At 37.8% G+C, this 16,786-nt stretch overlaps 1 protein-coding gene across 5 annotated transcripts in view; it reads right to left on the bottom strand.

The window, feature by feature from the left end:
* Kynu (kynureninase) overlaps positions 1-16,786 on the bottom strand; it is a 150,828-nt gene that overhangs the window by 30,775 nt on the left and 103,267 nt on the right. For 3 of the 5 annotated variants that reach the window (XM_029559707.1, XM_029559706.1, XM_029559708.1), the window contains 2 exons: positions 14,492-14,590; positions 13,273-13,346 (listed from right to left, as the gene is read on the bottom strand). In XM_029559707.1, the coding sequence (XP_029415567.1) occupies positions 13,273-13,346; positions 14,492-14,590 (173 nt within the window). Of the gene's footprint in view, positions 1-12,655; positions 12,856-13,272; positions 13,347-14,491; positions 14,591-16,786 lie in introns of all 5 variants that reach the window. The other 2 variants (XR_003848110.1, XR_003848109.1) reach the window with 2 other exon arrangements.

Below are 16,786 nucleotides of genomic sequence, written 5' to 3' on the forward strand. Positions count from 1 at the left end.
TTATTTTGATATATCACAGTGAAAGATTTATCGTCCTCTTTTTTCTCACTAAGACCTCTGAGGAGTAAAAAAAAAAAAAAAAAAAAAAAAAAAAAGCTTTTTCAAGATGCTGTCCACTTGGTTGGTGGTATGGCTCTCCTTGGTCTACTTGACCAACATTATGATTGTAGTCCCCAATATAGCAACAAAAGCCTGGAACTTGGTCCACTGACAGCCCGAATCTTTCTACTCTGGCATGATAGTCAAAAATCTCACCTTTAAGAGATGCAACCAGGAACAAGTCCATAATCTCAGATTCCTTGATGAGCAGGGAGACAGGTAGACCTCCTCCAGGGATTTGGTCTTTTTGTCCTTGACCAATTTAGTGATAGGGATTAGTCATTGTCTTTAGTGTTGCCTGCACAAGCCCTGCAGCCTCCAAGCTTACCCTGACCCTAGACTGTGCCCTGGAAACCTCTGCGAAGCCTGGGCAAGGCTGCTGCAGCCTCAAGCCTGGGTCTCCAGGCCTTGTAGGCTCTTCAGCCACGAGCGCCATCTGCCATTTGTTTTTGGGGAAGGGGTTTACTGCCTTTCTTGGACCCTTTGTTAACGTTGTCATCTATCTCTTACAATAGATTGAGAAGCCTAGCCCTTCTCATCACTATGTCTGCTGTCCTCCTCTTTTGATTTCTGACATCAGCAGTCTATTGACTGGAATAGCTCCCCAGAAGAGCTTGTAAAGTTCACTGCTTTGCTTCTTTCAGCCAGTTTCCTAGAATTCACTTCAGTGATCATTTCAAGTTTTACCTCATGATGTTTTCTGCCAAAATGGGGAATTGAACCAAATCTTTATAATACGAGACACAGAAATCTAGTTATCTTTGCTTCTCTAACCTGATCAACTTATTTCCTTGTTACTCAGTCTATTCAGACCATGCTGGCACCTTTACATGTCCCCAAGTTTTACTCCTGTCTTGGAGCCTTTGAAAATGCATTTCCTCTGCTCCCGGCTCGCTTCAGAACTGCTTTCCCACACTGACATTCCTCCAACTCTTCAACTAAATGTTATTTTCTCAATATGTTTTTTAAGAAGGCCTTCTTAATATTTCACATTGCCAAAGTTCCCACGAATGTGTTTGAAAACCTCTTTTCCTCCTGCATTTTCAATTCCCCCTTCAGACTTACTGGTTTCTAACATACTCATTGCTCTACATGTACAGTCTGTCTTCTCCTGCAGCAGTACAAGTTTGATAAAGACAAGGAATATTGCTTGTTAGTACATTCCATATAACTTTAAAATTGTCTAATATGTAGTACATGTTCAATAAACATTTCTTTAATGTGGGAAAATATTATTTCAAAAATTATAAGCCAGATCCCCCTGCTTGTTTCTCCCACCTTCACCACCATACCTGGCTTCAACTTGTCTTTCCTGCTTCAAATGGTTGCATGTGCATCCCTTAAGACTGCATTTCCCATCACGCATTAAACTGCCTCAAAAATAGGGTGGAGTTCTGCTGTGGTATCTGCTTTCAATTGGTTTAGAAGACCAGGTCATTTTCCACAATGCCAGCAAGATCAGTTTTCTGAATGAGTTATTTGAAGTTAAGGAAGTCTCCTGTTGATAGCATCCTTATACACATTTATCTATTCTAACAAGTATGGGCATTGTAGGAGGCTTGCTCCTGAGTAGGAAGCTGCAGAAACTAGATTCAAAGGTTGGTTGCACTGCCCACACAAATCCTTTTAATAAGTGTGGAGTCAGTGGTTAGCCAACCTTTAAACTCCTTAGAGATGGTGAAGAAGCAGATGCTTCTGATGGGCTTGGGCTGCTGACAGAATTACCAGTCACCTGAAGAAACCAACAGCATCTGCTTCAGGTCCTCTCAGCTATGAGGAAGGATTTCAAACAGTGATAAAGGTATTTTGGTGGCATTCTTTTTTCAGGGATTTGTTCAAAGAAGTACTCTCCAAAGTTCCTAAAAGCAGCCAGCAACTTAAGGGATAACTAAGAGATTTGCACATGCTAGTGTTGAGTGCCTGGTGCAGGAGCGTGATAATAATGGAGAGGGTGTCGCCTTATTTCATGCTTCACACCAGTTTGAAGACAAAACTGAACAGAGAACAACTGGTGCTAAGATTGAATAGTTTATTCAGCATTTTTGATACTGTCCTCACATGACAGAAGACAATAAAGATACGATGCAGGACAAAGACTTACGTACAGTTTACTGTGATGTAGTGGCAAAGAAACTGCTCAGTGCTAGACATAAACTCAACTTTGCTGTAGCTATTCATAACCTCTTTGGCCGTGAACTATATAATTTGGTCTTGGAAAGCATAACAAAAGAGAGTCCTGTTGCTGCTATCAGAACTGCTAAAGGAGATAGTGCCATGCAGGAGTCCCTGCAGGACGAGAGTAGCTTGAGTAATCCTGGCAGCCTGAAGAGACGTGGTACTTCCACGACATATTACGGTTATACCCGAATTCAGAATCAGCCTGACTTGTATCTATTTTAAGACCCAAAGTGGACCAGAACTCTGAGTATTCATTCCTTCAACTACCTCACAGAACTGTGCTGTCAAACCACTCTTCATTCATATTTTTATTGAAAAAGCTTCTCCAGCAACCCTTGGGAACCTTGAAGCTAGAATCCACCTTTATAGGAGAATCTCGCCCTTTGATGACTAGGCCTAGACTATGACACACCCAATTTCTCTCATTGTTTTCAATGAGAGAAGCACAGCTTTCAGTGCTCTGATATGTTAATCACTTTCATTCTCTATCTTGGGTGGAGGGTTAGGTGGGGTGCTAAGGGATTAAGGGCACATGTCCAAGTGACTAGAGGAGTTCAGTGAGCTGGTTTATATTATAAACAGCAACTTTTTGGTTGCTAGGTAGGTGAAAGTCTTTAGTCCAGATTATGTTCATAGTATAAAAGTCATTCCTACAAAGAGAAGCCTGAAGTCTGAAACTATCCTGGAGAGCAATGACTGGCTTGCCAAGGTAATGGCAGTGGAAAATTTTGATGAAATAGTGAATAATGAAGATAAAGATATGTTGTTTGAATTGTATGCCTCTTGGTGTGATTACTGTAAGAATCTGGAGCCCAAGTGTAAAGAACTGGGAGAAAAGCTCAGCAAGGACCCAAGAATTGCCATAGCCAAGATGAATGCCACAGCCAACAATGTGCCCTCTTTGTAGGAAGTCTACTGCTCTACAGCTTACAAGAAGCCAAGTCCAAAGAAGTATGAATGTGGCCATGAATTAGATTATTTTGTTAGCTCTCCACAGCAAGAAGCTATAACATCCTTACCCCTAATAATTCAAGCAGAGAAACCCAAGAAAAAGGCAAAAAAGGATCTCTAAAGCAATAGCCAAACATACCACTTTGTGAAAGGACTCATACCAGAGATAGAAGACCACTGCAATGGACAGACTGGATATAATCTGAATCTTGAATCCTGTTTTTTAGGTGCACTGTTTATGGAAATACCAGGACCAGTTTATTATTGTTATTTGGGGGAAAATTATTTGTGTTGGAAAGAATGTTACGGAGGTGGGGGAATTAAGCTGGGGGGGGTATATTTTATTTTTGTGTATGTGGTGTGTGTGTGTCTGTGTGTGTGTGTTTGCAACAGTGATAATAAATAAAGCCTCTTAAAAACTATAAGTCAAAGTTCTTCAACATTCCATGAACACACCTTTTTCTCATGAAAAATTGCAGACTTGTTTGATCTTCATTTTTCATTGCTCAAAATTTTATTCATCTATCATCAGTCAAAATGACTCTTCCAGACTTATCTGACAGTCTTTTAGACAAACAATCTAATATGGTGTCCAAATGCAAACAAACCCCAGTTTGAATATACTAGAACTCTGTGCTTGGCTATGTAAGGTCAGCTGCATAGCACTTGGACTAGTCTGGTAGATATTTACGCCTCTGGTCATAGTCTTGGCTTTCAGCATCAAAGCAGTGCATTCTTGCTAAAGCGCCATGTTCAGTAAGAAGAAAAGGAAATAGACACTCTTGCTATGCTTCAAACAGATGAAATAACAGGAGATCAGGCACCTAGAGAAAAGACAGAGCTAGCTCCCAGGAATAAGAAGTTCCCTGCAGTAGAGATAAACTCACACAAGAAATCAAAAATAACCAAACAAAAACTAAACAACCAGAGAAAGGGTAGGGACAGTTGGAATCTAGTCAATTATTAATCAACACATTGGTAACAAAAGTAACAATGAGGCTACATGAGAAAAACAGATTCAAAAGTCGTATTGACAAAGAAAACAATCTTGCAAAGTGACAACATAGGTTGTTTAAGCATGCAAACTTGACCTTCATCTGCTGGTACCAGCAGCCAGCAATCAGTCCCCAAACAGGCCTGGAGCCAGGCTTGGTGTGCCGTGACACTGAGCAGCTGGAGTACTAGCTCCGGTAAGAACAGACGCTCTTGCTCGATTTCTGTCTTCTAAGGATTCATCTATTCATCTTGCCCTGCTCAGTTCTGAGGCAGGTGACTAACCTTTCTTTTCAAAGTAGGTTTATGAGTTATCGCTAAGTTCAATTCGTTTTCTTCCTCTCACTTGCCCACCCATCTGTCAATAGTGGTGCTTCGCTTAGCTCTCTTATGTATTCTGTTACTTCAAGTTTCAGTACGCAAGAGGCTTATTCAGACATAGCCAGCACGCTAACACTATGATAAGCATAGTCGTAAAAACATGTTTCCAAAAGGATACATCCTAATTAATGAAAATTATTGTTTGCTGAAGTTTCATGATACTATGCTATTCTTTTAAGAGCTAAATCATTATTTTCATATGAGATAGTATTAGGAAAATATATTTAAAACTTTTATTTATACTTTCTTGAAGTATCCTATTATGTTAAAATATTGGTCTGTAATCCTTTGAGGATAATACTGATGTTCCAAGTACAAGAACAGGAAAGATTTGTCTTGATCTGGGATTTTAGAAAGTTCTTGAATTTTGAGCATCAATGTTGATTAAAAACTCACGAAGGATTTATGTAGCTAGCTTTCACAAATTCATTTGATCTTCTTTGAAACATATGGGAATGCATATTTAATTTGTCAGCATTTTGCAAATCACACCCCCCTCAGAATAATTTGCATAGTAGAAATGCTTCCATATGCTAAACAGTGGTTTGTCTATTATGTGAAGAATAAGAAAAGAGCCATATATTACTTTTTAAATTTTTTCTTGAATCCTTTGCATTATTAAAGAGATTCATAGCACAATGTCTCTTACTCAAATAATTTAGAATTAAGATATTTCAACTTAAAATCATTTTCAATCACACTGAATAGGCTAAGATGAAATCTCATTAGAACCACAAATCCCTTAATTAAAAGATATGTCACATGACTGTTTTCTGTCAGGGCCAGTGTCAAGTCTTCTGAGACAGGACCAAATAAAGCTGATTAAAATGGAATGACCCACAAACCAAAGGCCCGTGATCTCTACCTAAGCAGGACAGTAGAGTGAAGGCTGAAAATGTCACTCTCCATCAAACAAGTTCTGGAAAACACAAACAGATAAACAAAAAGCAAGAAGATCCCATAGGTTAGCTATTTGTTCTGAGTTCCCGTACTCCAAGTGTTTTGGACATGGCAGGGCCTGTGTGTGATAAGACTGGTTCCCATTTTGCCAGCATGCCAGGTGTGTGTATCCTCAAAACACACTACCAAAATGACTCTTTGGGCAATCCCAAATCTCTGCATAATGATATATAAAAATTAGAAAAAAAAATCCTACAGATTTCAAAGGTCACTTTTCACACAAAACTTGGAGTAATTAAGCAGAGTGAAAACTCTCTGACAAGTTTTACTTTTCAAGTCTGAAAGGATCATTGACCCCATGTATCTTCTGAGACACTAGACTAAAATTTTAGAGCAGAAAATAAAGTTTGAGGTTTCAAGCACTTCAGCCTTCCCAAATTAATGATTATGTCACCATTATCTGAGAAGAGTGATGTGTAAGCAAGAGCAGACTTAATGTAACTTAAAATATGGATAACTACTGTTTTGGCTTCCTTTCAGATCTGGGATTATTTATTTCCTTAATTGAAAGAAAACAAGATGATTAATTGAATTTATTTTTGTTATCACAAAATAAGTACAAATAAGTTACTTTTATGATCACAGCTTAAATTTACCATGTGGGGAAATGTGGAGTTTTCACACAATAAAAACTGTCTAGGCTGGAGAGATGGCTTGGTGGGTAAAAGTGCTTGCTGTACAGAATGAAGACCTGAATTTCAGATCCCATGCTCCCATATAAAGGCCTGAGGTGTCTGTGAGCCTATAACCCCAGCCTAGGTGTGCAGAGAAAGGTGGATCCTGGGGGCTTGCTGGTCAGCCAGTCTGGCCAAATCAGTGAATTAGTTCCAGGTTCAGTGAAAGGCCTTCCCTCAAAAAAATAAGGTGGAGAGTGTCTGAGGACAATGCTGGAAGTTGTTGAATTTTGGCCTCCATACATGCACACATAGGTAAAGCACACCCATATACTACACACACACACACACACAGAGAGAGAGAGAGAGAGAGAGAGAGAGAGAGAGAGAGAGAGAGAGAGAGAGAGAAAGAGACAGACAGACAGACAGACAGAAAAAACCCATCAAGCCAGAAAATTGAACTTACTAATTTATAGACGGAAATGATTTAGGCTGTATACCATAGATGAGTTCTCCAAAAGTGATATTATCTACTTTTGGACCCCTTATAGTGACAATTTAAGGCCTAAGTCTAAGAACAAGTATCACTTACTTATTCATTGTGGCTTCAGAACAAAGAATTTAAAGCGAGCCTGATTTTACCACTGTTTATAATTTCTAAAATATTATGGAATGACGATAAATGTTAATTTTATGATAATGAAGCAGGTTTGAAATGTTAAGCCAATAAGAGATTCCATAAAAGTCTTAGTGAAGGGAATAAAAAGGTAAAGATCACTTGACATATCCCCACAGAATGCCATTTAAGTAATTCTTTCTTCATTTTAAACCTCCTTCAATTTAGGGAATTCATGGAGTGAATCTCTCTTATAGACAACAATTCTAGCTTTCAAAGTAACAGAGAATACAGGTATTCACTTAGTTAATACTGCATTCTATTTGACAGAAGAATTCCATCCACTGGTTCAAGTTTTCTCCCAATATCCCTGAGTTAGTCAGGATGCTTCGACTTGTGCCATGGCACGATCAGCCACTGATTACAGGTGACTTTGGGACACAGATTCTAACTTGGTATTATCTGTTATTTAAATCAATTATATGACCATGTAGCTGATAGCTTTCAAATGGACTGTAAGATTTTTCAAACTATTGACAATACCTAACATTTATTTCCATTTAAAAAAGTCTTATTTTTTTCAAGGACTGGTCATTGTGGTGCACACCTGAAATCCCAGAATTTAGGAGGTTAAGGAAGGCAAAACATAAGTTCAACACCAGCCTGAGCAATATAGTAGGAAAATGTTATATATCAAGGAAGGTTTTTGCACAAAAGTATTTGCTGGTTATATTTCTGCATCTTCTTAATTCAATTAGAATCATTTCCTTGATATAATAAACAAGAGCTTAGATGAATACTGATGTGGAAATAAGATATACTGTGAGCTTTGCCATATTCAATTCTCAAGGTAGAAATACATGTGTGTGTATGTGGGATACACATATCACACATACACACACACATTCACACATACACATATACATGCACACACACAAACATTGGCATGTCTCGTCATTTGAAGACAAATTCAGAAGTTCTCTGAAATCAGCTTTAAATAATCGCTGACTTGCTATAAGCTTTTAGGTCTTTTGGCTGAAAATTTTGGATGCATATTTTTATTCTTTGTGACTTTCTTGAGAATTGTTTTATTAAAACATTAATTAATTATGTTGCAAATCACCAATATTAATCTTAATTTTTGTATTTTCAAAATTGATTTAACCATCTGTTAATGTCAGCCAGAATCTTTTTAACCTGAAAACTACCTGTAACAATAAATAACACCAAAGCCCTTAATAAAAATTTTAAAATATCACCTCTATTTAAAATTTTCAATCAATGACTCTAAGTAATTACAGAAATGTTTAGCATGAATTAAAATTAGAGCATTTTTATCATTTATCAATAGGCATCATTCTTGATCACTTAAAAAAATTCTCACAAAATATCCCAAGAGAAACGAGTATTTCTGAAACTCTAACATTCTGGGACATTTGATGGGCTGTTCAGCAGTGTGGAAAGTGAGGAACAATAGCCTTACAGTATTACAGTTTCACCAAATAAAGAATCATGATGGAAATCACCTGAAGAGCACATCTGATCCATTCCAATTATCATAGCAGAATATCAATTTGAAAAAAGGGGGCTGGGAGCTGAATACTGAGTTACAGCCTATGGTATCTTACATAAGAAACTTTTCATGGAATTCAGATATTTCTGAAATTCCTAAATCAAAAAGGTAAACATTAATATGGACCGTACAGACTAGAAAGGTCAACATTTTGTAAAGCTACCATAAGTCCAAGTCATTTGAACGCTTTGTCACACATTTCTGATTGTCCGATTTTCTCTTCATATTCTAGGAAAGGGATTAACTTTCCAGGGTAAACTGAAATCCACTTTAAAGTGTCTATTGGAGGAGCCAGGGACTCCCAGTGCTTTAAAATTCATAACTACTACTCATGTATTATAACTTTTAAGTGTAAACTAAGTTAGAACATTGCAAGGAGGAAGAGGTAATGATGAACTAAGGAAAGGTTAGATTCTGGTTGAGAAAAACAGCTTGAATTACGATGTTTCACACAGTAGATTGCCTCTGCCCTCTAATCTTTTTTTTTTTTTATGGGCAAAAGGATCTCAGAAATATCTTACGTCTTCAGTTATGAAAAATGTCCAATGTACCCATTTAAATCAAATGGACGTGAAATGTCTTGATATAGACGTAATTCATAAGTTACTAAAGAAAACATCACATTAAAACTATTCTAGAATTATAGGACAAATACAAACTTTCTAGAATGCATGTTCCAAGTCCTGTCATTATTCTGTACCATCCATTACTGCAGCTTCTTTCTTACCCTTTCTGTGAAGAACAGGGAAATGTTTTCTTTAAACACACATCTGGAATTCCCCTCTACTCCCACCTACATAATGTTCTTTCTCTTATTGAAGGTATCGACTAGGAAACTGCTGCATTGTATATGGTAAAATGATCCATAAAAGAGTTAAAGTGTGCAAATATTTGTTAAAAGGTGGGTGATGACAATGAAAAAGATGCTATTTAGGTATTATTTATTTGAAATAACATATATAACCACTAGATGTCTCTCTTTCTCAGGCAGCACGAGGACTTTGCCAAGGGTGCAGTATCTGTCTGCAGCTAGACCACAGCATTTTAATTGATGCTGTCCATATGGTTTCCAGCTATAATACTGAATAATTTAACAACAAAAACAAAGTCTCTCTAAAGTTCTGCAAAAATGGAAAAGATACAGGTGATAGAACTTTTATTAAACACAGTTAACAAACTGAAAGTGCAGACCTAACAATTGAAATACAGTTACTTACTGTCAATAGAATTAGTGTAAATTCTAGAACTTTTGAAAATCAAGCTGTATATGAACTCCACACTATAATTGTTATTTGCAAGTAAATATCCTTCCCCTAATTTTCAAAGTAGCTTTATTTACTGAGCCTCATAAAAATGTTTATAGAATCAGTCTTATTTAGTGTGTTATTTTGATATTTCAAATCTTTTCATTTCCTCTAAAATTTTCCCATGGGTGTTGTATGATTTGTAGATGCATAAAGAAGTAAAATACCACAAAACATGAAGTAAGGCAGAAAACTGCCTTCTTATCATAGACAAAGGGCATTTTATCTGAAAATAGCTTATCCTTGTCTTATACAAGATTACAAGATCATATTCCTACAGAACTTTAATTCTTTAATGAAAATCAACCACAATACATGAAACTAGGTTTGGAAGAGTGAATTAAGCCTAGAAATGGATAGTACTGGAGTTAGTCACTCTGACATCACATTGAAAGAAGCTTTAGGAGTGTGAAGAAATATACAACAAATGGAAAACATTTAATAGGGTACCTTCTTGACCATAGCTATGCCATGTTAAAGTTTAAGCTGACTCTAGTCTTTGAAATTATTAGGCAGTTGGCCCAGGGTATGGGAACACATGTCAGCTGGACCCCGGTTGTCTTGGGAACAGGTCAGAGTGTCCTGCAGAGCACCTGCTAACTGCAGATTTATGGCTTCTGTAGGTTATGCTTGGCTTGCTTCTGTAAAATAGTAATTGTTCCCTAATAGAATAGAAATTGTTAAGGGGGCTTTGCACCTGTAAGCTTGGGAACTTAAACTTTTCACACCTGGTTATGGTTTCTCTGTATAAAAGCTTACCCTAGAGATGGCTGGCGCTACACACTTGGGTTCCAATACCCTTGTGTAGTAGCCCTTGCCAGCAACAGCTTTCATGCAGCAAAACTTTGTCCGAGTGGTCTTCTCTGGTGAAGCATCACACACAAAAGTAAAAACCAGGGTCTTTTGGAATGCAGCTTTTCCACTTAAGTATGACTTAAACCCCATCCATCTGCAAAGCTGACTGGCTAAAATATAATACATTGTATTTCCAACTGTTAAGTCATGACTTCTACAAATACAAAATGAGCAACAAAGAAAGATCTCATCTTCTAGCACGGTTGGTGATAGGGTTCTGGTCCTGGTGACCCCAGACCCAGAAACCATAGGCCCCTAGAAGGAACTAAATCAGCCAATTACCAGCCACCTGCATGCCCCAGGAACTGGTGACCCAATGCATTGTGATCAACAAAGCATGACCAAGCAGGTTTCCCAAGCCCTGTAGCTGCAGTGGGTTCCTGGAACCCCATAATTGTAGAAAACATATTTTACAATAGATGTTTTCCTTGATAAATTTCACCAGGTACAGACCCCACACCCTCCCTGAACAGCCCCCAAACAGCCCCAAACAGCTGAAAAATATTCTTTTTTTTCCTCACTCTTTTCCATTTATAAGCTTCCCCCCTGCAGCCATTAGGCTGCTGATTTTACTCACTCCTGAGTTGAGATCCAGCCCCACTAACCCCAAAATAAACTCTCACTTTGCCAGAGTCCTCTCTGTTTCTCTTTTGGAGCGATCCTGATACCTGCCACCTTTTTTATCTAACAGTTGGCATACTAGTAATGAGGCACAAGGGGGCTAAGGCAGAAGTATTGTGATTTCCAAGCCATTCTAGAAGGAAGGAAGGAAAGAAGGAAGGAAGGAAGGAAGGAAGGAAGGAGGGAGGGAGGGAGGGAGGGAGGGAGGGAAAGAAGGAAGGAAAGCATTCATTAGTTTAGTTCTATTTGACTTAATAATTATCAGGTTAGCAGTAGGTGGCAAGGCCAATAGGAAAGAGAATTCAGGGAATGGAGATTCACCATTTGCTGTTCACAGGCCTACTGAAATTGGTGACAGATAAGAAATATGTGATGTCCCAGGTCAGAAATATAACCGTTTAGGGGATATCTTTCTTATTGAGAAAAATGATTTTGATTGGGGAAAATGCTACATGTTGGAACACAAATTCATTGAGAATCAAAAAAGCACCCAGGGCAAGTACTAAATAAATATCAAACAAATATGAAATAATGTCCTAGGGAAATTTTTTCCTTTATTTCTCAAATTTGGGTTTTACCTAGTCCTACACCAAACTGATTGTATACAATAAAAAGTTTAAATGACAACACTTAGTGTCTTACATCAAATAATTTTATTGTCACAAAATTTGCCTATGTGATAGAGGCATATATTATTTCCTTTAAGGGAAAAGTACATTACTAGAACAGGAACATCAGGAATGTTCTAGAAACTGTACATCAGCAACAAACCAAGCATTTGGGATTCTACAAAATGAAGCATAGATGAGCACACTCCAACTGTTTCATCCCCTCTGCCGCTCACACAGGAAAAAAGAAGTCAAGTGTAATACACCTATACTGAGGAGTCAGAGCTTGCCTCCTAGCATAGACTTTCTGTAACATCTATAAATTACTTCCTCCTCTGTCCCAGTGTAAACAACTTGATCTTCAGTTCTATATAGCACACCTGATCCTCTGTCATGATTTAAATAATGGAGAATGAGCAATTGCTAGGATGGTTAGTCACAAAAGTAAACCACTTAAATTCCTGGAATGTATATGCAGATAACTGCAGAAATGTGAGGTGTTTGAGAGCTACTACTAAGTCATCTTTAATTTCTTTAAGGATTTTACCATCCAATCAGTGGCCGGGGGATGCAGAAAACTAACCAAACAATACTACACCATGTGTTTGAATTCCAGAAGCTGCCCTCATCAAACACATTCCAATACACATACAAAGAATACTGCAGGATATTATTTATCTCCAAACCACAACAAAATAAAAGGTACACTGGGTTCCCTATTCAAATAACAATGTGACTGGAGAGATGGCTCAGAGGTTAACAGCACCAGTTGCTCTTGTAGAGGACCCCGGTTCAATTCCCAGTACATGGGAACTACATGGGCATGACAGGACACGGGTGCACTTACACACATGCAGTCAATGCCTTCATACACATAAAATAAAAATAATAATTAAAAATACCTTAAATAACAGCTTGTAAACGTGATGGTATCTTGTGTTTGCATTTATACTTGTTCTAAAACATGAGGAGTTGCATAAAGCAGCCAAGGAGCTTTTTATGCAGTCAGTCGGTTCAGTGTTCAGCTTCTTCAGGTTTCACGGATTATAAAGTCTTTTAGGACTGAAGATATTCCTTATAAGTCATCCTTTAACATCTATAGCTTCAAAGGTAGATGCAATTTCAGTAATAACATGCCACATTTAGGGCTCTATTAGGCATAATTCTGGTTGTCTTTGATTTATTCATCAATGTGAGGAATCAGAAATTTTCTAAAGTACGATTTACAAAAAAATTCAAGTGGTCTTTTGCATCAAACCATTTGCTCCACATGATTGCAGAGACCCATTTTGCACTGAAGATTCCTTTTTTTAAAATTAAATTTCTCATTCAGCCAATTGAACTCTGGAAAGCATTCATTTCTGATAAAGCATAGCATTGTTAATAGAGTAGTAAAATAATTATAATCTAATTCGGATTCCTATTCAATAGCATCTTTAGGAACCCTTGTATATTTAACACACTGTGAATGCACACTAATTTGTTCATAACCAAAGAAAAGCTTGTAGTTAGTACTCACGTAGGTTTAATTGTATGGGCATGTTTTTCATGGATAAAGGCACCAGCAAGACCTCCAGCCCCTGAATTTAAATACTGGATTGAAAACAAATGAAATTATATTATATGTGTTTACATGAATATACAAAAACGATATTTTTACTTGATTTTTAAAAAAAATGGACCGATAACTTTTGATCAGTTCAAAATTTATGATTATTTGAACTTTTTTGACAAAACAGAATATTGGGTTGCCTTTTTAAAAGAAAAACAAATGGAAGATACTATTATTTTGAAAATTTGTGGCTATATTATTTTTTGCCAAATTTTACCCATTATTGAGGCAGAAGAATAGAGCAAAGTAAGGTCTGGAGAGCCTTTCACAGACCCTAAAATTAGCTGACCTGCACTTCCCACTCCCCCCTTCCTGGCCAACTAAACCAACCAAATGCCTGTGCAGACACAGATGCAAGAGGCCCTGCTAGAGTATGACTCAGTATAAGGCTAAAAGGCACACTCCTGGGTGGCTGGAAGTAAGATGCTAAAAGGACATGCATGTAATGCGTGAAGATGTGTGTAGAAATACATTTAACACAGAGCACTCGTGGAAAGTTGGAAAATGACCCCAAATCCCCAGCTCCTTGTACAACAGGGTTATTCAAGCTGCCAAACTCTGTTGTGACAAAAATCACTACCTTGTAAATGCACCGCCTTCTAATAAACTGTCCCCACCTCCGCTCTCCAGTACCTTCTTCTAGGACATAAGGATCAGGAATCTCCAGAGATGCCCCCTGAATCCCCAATATCACTAGTAGGTTAAACTGCCAACTAACAGGTTTCAAAGCTTTTATTCAATGCTGTGTCAAATATAATTATCTTCAAACACAAATACTAACTTCATTGACCAAGAATTACATTTATATATGCAGAAATTTCATAACTTAGTTTTCAGATGCAAAAAACTAAAGACCCTAATCAATACGAATAAGCTCAAATGTGGAACCTTTTCTTTATAATTGAGTTTTTCATAATAACTGAGGAATTTAAGGGATAAATTCTCCATAATTGTGAAAATACTAGAATTAAATTATTTATGTTACTCTATTATATGACTTCACTACATCCCAAATCAGAAAACACAATAATGACAAAAGCAGGAGACTTGACTCATATATCCAGCTTTTTAAAAGATTAATGTCTATGTGAAGTAAAAATGATGCAGTATAAAAACTAGTTTGTACCTTGTAGGAACACCAGCAGGCAAAGTCAACTCCCCAGTCATGTAAGTGGAGTTCAACATTTCCAACTGCATGTGCTAGATCAAAGCCAACAAAACAACCCTGTGGACAGATCAGAACAAGTCTTCAATTTGATTAATGATTGGAAACAGTAAATAAAAATATCGATAAGAAGGTCATTGGCAAAATAACATGCCATAATGATTCACTCTGAGACTCTAGCTCACAATGTGTGATCCACAAATCACAGCACCCTTTTGAAGGTCTGCCAGATCAAAACACTTTTCTTAAAACAGCCATTATTTACCTCCTCATTATGCGGACATTTGAACTGTAATGCAAAAGTAATGCGAGTCATAAAAACTATGGGAGAAACAAAGGCAGTGCCACACTGAACTGCTGCTTTGCAAGGAATCTAGTCCTTCCTGCTGCGGAAGATGGGGGTGGGGGCAAAACATTTTTTTTTGTTGTTGTTCAAACTGTAAAATGGACAGCTTTTAAAATATTCTTTAAAAAATTAATATAGGAAGCACAAATAAAACAATTAACATTCTGGAATAAAATGATTTCTCAAAGTAATAAAGTTGTGCAATTATTTGATTCACAAACTGAGCTAACCAGTTTTGCATTACAGAACATCTGATAGACAATTATGGTTCACACTTAAGTATTTGATTGACATTCTTCTACAAATAAATTTGGTAAGTGTCTCTTTAAGGAAACAGCTCATAATATTTGCTCCCAAAGACACAATTAGAGTTTCTACGACAGGCAAAATTTTGAAAAATTTGTAGCCACTTCCAAGGAGTATGACAGTTCCTATAATTATTTCTGACAAGGTAAATAATAATATGCAATTGTAAATAACATCTTACAATTAAATCATCTAGTATTTGAAAAATGTACAGAATTCAATAGCAATATTTTCCAAGTAACCAGTGCATGGCATTGCACAGCATGCATAGATCTATTCTAAATGTAAGCTTACTAAGCTAAATGGTTATAAGATTGGCTGAAGCTCTCTCCAACCCTCAGGCCTCTGTTTCAGGGTTGATCTTGCCCTCCATGCCTTGATTCCTCCAGCCTCACTCACCCTCCCATCTCTCCCACCAGTCTCTCCTCCTAGCCTGGGCCCTGTCCCATTCTTTGTCTAGGTGCCCCAGACACCTGGGGAACCACCACTGCTTCTTCCTGATCCTGTGCATCCAGACCAACTCAGTTCCTTAGCAGGTCCCCAGGGGAATTGTGGCCCTGGCCCCAACCTCACTTCCCTATGCTTCTCTGGGTCTGCACAATCAGCTAGAATCTTTCCTGGACTCTGGGGCTGACATTTCCTCTTCCTGGTCTTTTGCATCCAGACAAACCCAGCTCCTCAGTGCAGTCCCCAGGGGCACTTGGAGCTGACTCCCACCCCCATCTTCCTTTGCACCTCTGGGTGGCACTTTGACCATCTGCCCTAGACCAGCATCTTTCCTGGGCCTGGCTCCCAGTCCACTCCAACCCCCAAATTAATGAGGCCAAAATCTATACTGGAGAGATCCAGACCTTAGGAGAAAGACTGAGAGCATCTCATCCTCATCTGACTTGGGCCTCTGTGGGAACTCCTGAAGACAAAAGCAGTCTGGCCACTCCAATATAAAATCAAGAGAGAACTGGAAGCCTAGAGGAACCAGTCTTTCATGCCCCAAAATTAAACCACAAAGACAAATAAAGTTCAGAAAAAGAAGAGACCAAAACTTGAAGGCTTGAATCTCACACAAGAATCAGAAACGACAAGAGAAATTCACATGTCAAAATCACAGAGAAAAAATAACATGAAAAACCAAAATGCCATATTGCCACCAAATACCAATAGACCTCTAGAGAAGTAAAATGAGAACCCCTAGAGATAATGCAGGACATGGAACTCAAAAGAACAATTATAAACATGATAAAAGAATTTAGTGAATATAAAGAACACACAAAGAAATCAAAGAACTGAAGGAAGATAGGGATAAATTTCCTCAGTAAGCCAATTAGGAACGACAGGAGAAAGCCTCACCAATAGGATGAATGACATGGAAAACAGAGAATCAAGACCTGAAGATAAAGTGGACAAACTAGACAACTCAAGCAAAGATTATGAAAAATTTTAGAAATCACAAGAATGGAATATGCCTCAAGCAAAGATTATGAAACATTTTAGAAAACATAAGAATGGAATATGCAGGAATTGAATGATACCATAAAAAGACCAAACTTGCAAATCATAGGCATACAAGAAGGAGAAGAATCCCAAGACAATGGCATGGACCAGAT

This window comes from Nannospalax galili, unplaced genomic scaffold (genome assembly GCF_000622305.1).
Source record: "Nannospalax galili isolate Female #2095 unplaced genomic scaffold, S.galili_v1.0 scaffold87, whole genome shotgun sequence".
NCBI lineage: Eukaryota > Metazoa > Chordata > Mammalia > Rodentia > Spalacidae > Nannospalax > Nannospalax galili.